The sequence below is a fragment of the Solanum dulcamara genome, chromosome 10 (assembly GCF_947179165.1).
Source record: "Solanum dulcamara chromosome 10, daSolDulc1.2, whole genome shotgun sequence".
In the NCBI taxonomy this organism is placed as follows: Eukaryota; Viridiplantae; Streptophyta; class Magnoliopsida; order Solanales; family Solanaceae; genus Solanum; species Solanum dulcamara.
In genome coordinates this window covers 12,731,251-12,739,743 of record NC_077246.1, presented here as the reverse complement: position 1 = coordinate 12,739,743, position 8,493 = coordinate 12,731,251, and the positions used below count along the sequence as shown (strand labels likewise).

At 39.6% G+C, this 8,493-nt stretch overlaps 1 protein-coding gene across 1 annotated transcript; it reads left to right on the top strand.

Moving 5' to 3' along the window:
• Window positions 1–4,122: 4,122 nt before the first annotated feature.
• LOC129905040 (uncharacterized) lies at window positions 4,123–4,575 on the top strand. The gene has a single exon (XM_055980429.1). The coding sequence runs from the start codon at window positions 4,123–4,125 to the stop codon at window positions 4,573–4,575; it is 453 nt and encodes a 150-aa protein (XP_055836404.1).
• Window positions 4,576–8,493: the final 3,918 nt, after the last annotated feature.

Here is an 8,493-nt window from a genome sequence, read left to right as displayed (position 1 = left end):
ATCACCAGTGTATTCTCCTCCATTATCTGTCCTCAAACACTTGATCTTTTTCTCAGATTCAAGTTCCACCCGCGCTTTGAATTCTTTGAAAACTGAAAAAACATCTGCCTTCCTCTTGATTGGATAGACCCAACTTCTCCTGGAGTAATTGTCGATAAATGACACGAAATATTTCGCTCCTCCTAGAGACTCCACCGGTGCTTGCCAGACATCAGAGTGAACCAGATCTAGTATTTCCTTGCTCTTAGCAGAGGAACTGCTAAACTTCAGTCTATTTTGCTTACTGGTAACACAATGCTCACAAAAGGGTAGTGAAACCCTTTTGAGCCCTGGAAGAAGTTTTTGCTCAGTAAGAATCTTCAAACCTCGTTCCGACATATGGCCAAGTTTACGATGCCACATCATCGTTGATTCTTCAAATGAACTTGCTGACGCGGTTGATGCTTCTCCTTCTTGGTGGGTTTCACCTTTAAGCACATATAGATTTGCAGCAAGTTTTTCTGCTTTCATCACTACAAGCGCTCCTTTGGATATTCTCATGACTCCACCATGAGTCTTATACGAACATCTATTATCATCTAGTTGTCCTAAAGACAATAGATTCTTCTTCAAGTCTTTTACATGTCGTACCTCCTAGATAGTGCGTACCGTGCCATCATACATTTTTATTTTAATAGACCCAATACCAATAACATCCAAAGCATGATCATTTCCCATGAACATAAACCCTCCTAAGATAGGATTATATTAATGGAACCATTCTCTCCGGGACGTCATGTGCCATGTTGCTCCTGTGTCCATGATCCAGAAATCAGCGAAACATTTTCTGCCTTCATTATTTGATATTGCCTCACTACATAAAATATCGCCATCATCCGAGGTACATGCAACATTCCCTTGAGCATTTGATGGCTCAGGGTGTTCACTCTTCTTCTTGAACCGACAATCTTTCTTGAAGTGCCCTTTCTTGCCACAGTTGTAGCACTTGATATTCTTCTTACTTCTTGATTGAGATCTACCATGATTGTGACTCCCACTAGGTCCACATTCCGATGGTCTTCCTTTCACTATCATCAAAGCTTCAGCTTACTGCAAACTTGTTTGTCTGTCTTTCTTATTTTTGCGCCGATTTTCTTCTTCCAAGACAGCGGCTGCAATTTTATCGAAAACTAGACTGTCAGTATTGTTCGTTAGGTTGATGATGAGTTGATCATACGAGTCAGGCAGACTTTGAAGTAGAAGCTCTGCACGTTCAGTCCCCTCTATTTTGCAACCCATTGTTGTAAGTTGCGAAAATAGAGTATTCAAAGTATTGATATGTTCAATAATTGACATGGACTCTGCCATTTGAAGAGTATACAATCTTCTTTTTAAGAAGATTTTATTATGCAAAGACTTGGCCTCATACAACCCTGTAAGAGTATCTCATATTTCCTTCGCCGTTCGCTTTTCAGCTACACTAGACAACACTTGATCAGCTAGTGCCAAGTGTAGATCAGCAACTGTATTGCTGTCTATGTTGTTTCACTTGCTGTCATCAACAAAGTCTGTGGGCCTGCCTTCAATTGCAGCTAAGCAATTGTCTTTTCTCAATATCGCTTTTATTTTCATTTTCCACAATGAGAAATTAGTCCCATTGAACTTTTCAACATCAAACTTTATTGTACTCGACATTGTTATTTGCTTCACACCCTTCTAGATCATTTTTGAATATTTTTGCGAACAATCGTGACAAACTGTACCGTCACCGAAATTTACTATTCACGTGAATAGTACTATTCACCGAATTTTACTATTCACGAAATGTTACTATTCACAGATAGTATCTTCGCATAAAATAGACAGAATAACCGAGGGCTCTGATACCACTGTTTGGGGGAGGAAGCACCACAACTAAAATTTGATATGATTAAAAATAATGAAAATAAATTGGATACGAGAATTTTACGTGAGAATCCCTCTAATTGATAGAAGGGAAAAACCACGGGATAGAAGGATCTCACTATAAAATATGGAGTACACTGTTCTCAAATACAAGGAGAAAACAACAATTAACACTTCTCTCTTGTAAAAGGAACAACTACTAAAGAGGACACTCAAGACTACAATATTTATCTTGGTGTATAACTCTCTTTGTATTCTTACTTTCTCTTTCTGAGATGATGTAAATGAGGGCAGGAGGCCATCTATTTATAGGAGAAGAAAACGCGTGAAAATTTTCTACGCGTTAATATTTTTCTACGCGTTATCATGTTTCAACACAAAACAGCTGTCTATAGCTGTGACTTTTGACAATTTGACAAGGTAGTTGTGCCTCCTTTTTTGACTTTTCTACGCGTTCTTTTCATCACTCAAAACATACTTGAAGATTGGATTAGGCTTTTGTAAAATTGCTCGCCGTTATTAACAAGTTGTAATTTTTCACCTAATTACTTTATGCTCATGTTTATGTACAATTTACCTTGATCTATTCACTCACCTATATTACATCCAGTTAAGATACACACTGCAACGTTTAAATAATATTGTCTAATTTAATAGTCAAACTGATAAAAATCTTGCATCGCGATATTCTCCACATTTCTCTACTTTACTAAAATTATTTACTTTAATAAAAAACTAAACTAGATCGTTACCATGATTAGTATGGAACTAATACCCATGAAATATTGCGGACAAAATAACATGTGCAGCACACTTAATTCAAACATAATAACATGTATAGGGCACTCCTTAAATTAGGCGATTCCCTTTGAGCGAAAATACACGGACTATTATTTGTGCGAATGAATATAGAATGCGCCTAATCATTTCTCATCTCACTCTTTTCCCTGTATATTTTACGACTATCCTTATGTTTTCAGCAATTCTAACCTTTGCCACTTCTTACGAGAGATAACATACACATCATCTTCAAATTAAAAATAAGAAAATAAATATCGAGGCAAAATAGATGACTTTCTTAATAGCGGAATTATATTAAACAATGAAATCAAGATTTATATTTATTATCTAATTATGTGTGAAATCATAATATTGAAACGTCTTTCTTATTCAAAACTATACCGCTTTTGCTGGCAGAGCCTTATAAATTGTGCTATTTATTCTCTCACAAAATAATGTCGGCACATCGCCATAAGAATGATTTAGACAATTTAATTTTCGTAGATTACTATATATCTTCACATATTTAGATTGGTTGTCATATCCATACACCCAAAAGGATGTCCGAGTTTGATTTGAGTGTTTATCAATGGAAAACTATATTTCATCGGTCCTTTCAAGTTTAAATCAAATAATGAGTACATTTTTATTTGACAAAGGCTAAATTTTGTAATCCCTAACAATACAACACATTATGAACTAAATCAAAGTTGTGGAAATCACCTCAAAGATCCACAAACAATACAACTTTTCAAGCAGAAGGCATTTAATTGAGCACTGTAGATATGGAATTAGCTCACCTATATTAGATCCAATCGACTAAGACACGCTCTGTATATATTTCAATATTCTTCGCCTTACTAGTCAAACTTACAATGAACTTTCAAAATGACAAACTTCTCAATGCTTTTCTGTTCCACTTAATCCGGTACCCGTTACCCATTCGTCTAACGGCATTCTCACATAAATATTGATACTTACACACGTATAATTTATCCCTTTATAGAAAAATGAAAATAAATGCCTAGCTTGGTAAGCCCAAAACCAACGAACTGTATATGAACTCTCCCAAATAACTTTTTATGATGATTCTCTCTTCCCTTAGATCTACATAAACTATTATCACTTTCTCATTTTTGTTGATGGAATCGGTAAAATTAATTTAATACGCTTTCACCTGATTATCGTTTCTATCTTGATCTCTTTTGGCTGTTAGTTTCTTTCCAACATAGTATGGATACTATTACCTGATTATTGGGACCTTATCGGGAAAGTCCATAGAGTTAGTTAAGATTCTTAAGAAGAGGAAGATTAATATAGCTTGCGTCCAAGAGACTAAATGGGTAGGACCTAAAGCTAAGGAGGTAGATGGGTACAAACTTTGGTTTTCGGGCAAGTCGAGGTTTAAGAATGGAGTAGGGATCTTAAGTTAGTCGTTGGAGGACCAATGATAGGATGATGACGATTAAGTTAGTCGTTGGAGGGCTCACCTTGAACATTATTAGTGCCTATGCGCCGCAAGTGGGGTTGGACGAGGAGACAAAAAGGTGCTTTTGGGAGGACTTGGACGAAGTGGTGGTCAGTATACCGCTTACTGAGAAGCTATTCATAGGAGGAGATTTCAATGGGCACATTGGGTCTGTTTCGGCTGGCTATGACGAGGTGCATGGAGGATTTGGCTTTGGGTGCAGGAATAGTGGAGGAGCCTCACTCCTGGATTTCACAAAAGCTTTTGGTTTAAGGGTGGCCAACTCGAGTTTCCCAAAGAAGAAGGAGCACTTGGTAACCTTTCGTAGCTCGAGGGCGGCGACGCAAATAGACTTCTGGCTCCTTAGAAAAGATGATAAAAGTTCTGTAAGGACTACAAGGTCATACCAAGTGAGAATCTTACGACCCAACATAAACTATTAGTCATGGACTTGGAGATAAGAAGGAAGAAGAAGAAGAGGGTCATGGATGACCGATCGAGGGTTAGGTGGGGTCGTTTGACTCCGTCTAGTGCCCTAGAGATGGGGGAGAAGTTGATGGCTATAGGGGCGTGGGATAGTAGGGGGAGGCGAGCAGTATTTGAGATAGGACGGCCAGCTGCATTAGGGAAACAGCTAGAGAGGTGCTGGGGGTCTCACGAGGCCGCCATAGTGGGCACCGAGGGGATTGGTGGTGGAATGGAGAAGTCCAGGGAAAGGTAGAAGCAAAGAAGCAGGCATATGTAAAGTTGGTAGATAGCAAGGATGATTAAGAGAAGCGAACGAACAGGAAAAAGTATAAGATGGCGAATAAGAAGGCAAAGATGGCAGTTTCGGCAGCTAAAACAGCAGCCTTTGAACGCCTTTATGCAGAACTAGAGGAAAAATGCAGGGGATAAGAAGCTATTTAAGCTTGCCAAGGCAAGAGAGAGGAAGGTACGCGACTTGGATCAAGTGAAGTACATCAAGGACGAGGATGGTCAAGTACTGGTACAGGAATCCCACATTAGACAGAGATGACTGTCATACTTTCACGAACTCTTGAATGAAAGAGGGGACAGAGAATTTGTATTGGGAGACTTGGAGCACTTGGATAGGCGTCACGACTTTAGGTATTGTAGGAGAATAAAGATTGAGGATATTAAGGAAGTTTTTCGTAGGATGAGCAGGGGAAAAGCGATCGGACCTGACGAGATCCCTGGGGAATTTTGGAAGAATGCAGGTAGGGTAGGATTGGAGTGGCTGACTGCGCTGTTTAATGTCATTTTTAGGACATCAAAAATGCCAGAAGAATGGAGGTGGAGTACAATCATTACCGTGTACAAGAACAAGGGAGACATTCAAAGCTGCACCAACAATAGAGGTATCAAGCTGCTAAGTCACACTATGAAAGTGTGGGAAAGGGTGATAGAAATGAGGGTGAGGATTAGTGTGTCTATTTTAGAGAACCAGTTTGGATTCATGCCGGGGCGCTCGACTATAGAAGCCATTCATATTTTAAGGAGATTGGTAGAGTAGTATAAGGAGCGAAAAAGGGACTTACACATGATATTCATTAACCTAGAAAAGGCCTATGACAAAGTTTTAAGAGAGGTCCTATGGAGATGCTTGGGGGCGAAATATATACATATGGCATACATTAGAGCGATTAAAGACATGTATGATGGAGCTAAGACCAGGGTAAGGACGGTAGGAGGGGACTCAGAGCACTTTCCTGTTATGATGGGGTTGCACCAGGGATCGACTCTTAGCCCATTTCTATTTGCCCTGGTGATGTATCAATTGACAAGACAAATACAAGGTGAGGTGCCTTGGTGTATGTTGTTCGCGGATGATATAGTCCTGATTGACGACACTCACAATGGAGTTAACGACAAGCTGGAGGGCTGGAGATAGACGTTGGAGTCTAAAGGATTTAAATTGAGTAGGATCAAGACAGAATACTTGGAGTGCAGTTTCAGTGGCTTGCCGCGTGAGGCTGACAGGGACGTGAGGCTTGGTACCCATGCCATTCAAAAGAAAAGAATCTTTAAGTACCTTGGGTCTATTATACAGGAAGATGGGGATATCGACGACGATGTTTCACACCGTATCGGTGCAGGGTGGATGAAATGGAGGCTCGCCTCCGGAGTCCTGTATGACAAGAAAGTGCCACCAAAACTCAAAGGCAAGTTATACAAAGTGGTGGTTAGACCGACTCTATTGTATGGAGTGGAGTGTTGGCCAATAAAAAACTTCATGTTCAGAAGATAAAAGTCGCGGAAATGCGAATAATATAGTGGATGTGTGGGCACACTAGGATGGATAGAATTAGGAATGAAGATATCCGAGACAAGGTGGGAGTGACATCGGTGGTGGACAAGATGCGGGAAGCGAGACTGAGATGGTTTGGGCATGTGAAGAGGAGAGACACAGATGTTCCAGTGCGGAGATGCGAGAGGTTGGCTATGGACGGTTTTAGGAGGGGCAAAGGGAGTCCGAAGAAGTATTGGAAAGAGGTGATTAGACATGATATGGCACAGTTGCAGCTCACCGAGGACATGACCTTAGATAAGAGGCTATGGAGGACTCAGACTAAGATAGTGGGCTAGGTGGCCTATATTTTCTCCATAGTAGCCATAGTCGCGCTCATTTGTTTATTAACATATGATTTTTGCATGGGATTACTGTTTATATTAGTTGGCCTAGTTTACTTTGGGTATCCTATTTTATTTTTAGTAGTTAATGCTCCTTTATCCCCGATCTTTCCTACCCTGACTTTGTCTCTCTCATTATTCATATTTTTATATTATTTGCTATATGCCTGACTCTACTGACCTATGTCTTGTTTTTCTTGTTTCTCCTCCCTTATTCTTCTCTCTTAAGCCGAGGGTCTTTCAGAAATAGCCGCCCTACCTTTTAAGGTGGGGGTTAGGTCTGCGTACACTCTACCCTCCCCAGACCCCACATGGTGGGACTATACTGGGTTTGTTATTGTTGTTGTTGTATAAATCTCAAGATTAGAACGTGCGGTGAATCTAGTCCAAAACTGAATATTTGGGGTTTTGTCATTTCAATTTCAAAATAAATGATTTGATGATTTCTAGTCCGATTCTTGATCAATTTTAATGGATTTTTCAACCATGAACTCCCCTTGATGGGTAGAACATGATTTTCCAATAAAATTCAAGATTCGTCCTTTTCATTTTCGAAGTAGTTTTTGGATGATTTTGATCCCAATTCTAAAACCTTGCAATATGATTATCATTAGACTTATTTTGACAAACCCTTTCCATTCTTGATATAGGATAATTGTTTTGGAGTCAGTATTCGTTAGTTGAGCTCCAATTAGAGTGTTCTATCGATTTTTGGCCTTCGAGTGTTACACCCCGTACTCTGGTACCTCGGATCGCTTCTTAAACTTCTTAAGTTTCTGGGAAGTCTCTTAAGTTTTTTTTAGAAGTCATCATTTGAGTCGGATAATCTATAACGCTATCAAATAATTTTAAGAAAAGGAGAATGAGATACTCCATAATAGAGAAGATTGGAAATAGGGTTAGAAGAAGTTAGAAGGAGTTGAAAGCCAAGTAATGAGTCGTAGGACTCGACCTACTTGCGTAAGCTACCAATTTAGACGTTTTGTATAATTAAGCTCCTGGAGTACACATCGAGTTTAAGTTGCAAGGAATACGAAGTCTCTTGAAGTGAGACGAGATTATGAACCTACGAAAATGAAGCAAACAGGTGACAAGTAGGTGACACACCTACTTGGGCTAAGTATGTGACACACCTACTTGGGCTAAGTAGGTGACTCACCTACTTGGGGTGGAACCCACACTGACACGTGGTAGTGTATGATTGGCCGCATGGTGTGAGGTGGCGCCCTAGGGGGCTGCCACGTGTCACCCCTAGGGCCTGCCACGTGTCACCTCCAAAAGTGGTGTATATATTCCTAGTTGATGACAAAGGAATTCATTTTCAGCATCTCTTAACTTACGAAAAGTGAAGAAACTTAGGAGAATAGAGAGAGAGCTACGGCAGCAACACAACAAGGTAAGGCCTCCATTTTCAATCCGTGAATTAATTATTTAAGGTATCCTACAGTGATATAGCGGTGTTTAACAACATAAAATTTATAGTTGGGGTTTCGAGGAGGTTCTAATTTTTGTCAACAAACCCGTTTTTGGAATGGGACTGTTGTTAGTAATACTAGTATAACGCCTTGTGTAAAGCTTCGTTTCGAGTAATTTAAAATGTTTTGGAAAGATATTGCATAGGGATATAACTTTTATTTAGCCTCTAAAACCCATTTTTGCATTTATCTGCTCGAAAAAGGATGATGAAGTATAGGTAAGGTGCTGCCCAGATTTTATTTTGGAAATCC

Coding starts and splice junctions, on each gene's coding strand:
- LOC129905040 (XM_055980429.1), top strand. CDS start 4,123: ATGACGATTAAGTTAGTCGTTGGAGGGCTCACCTTGAACATTATTAGT.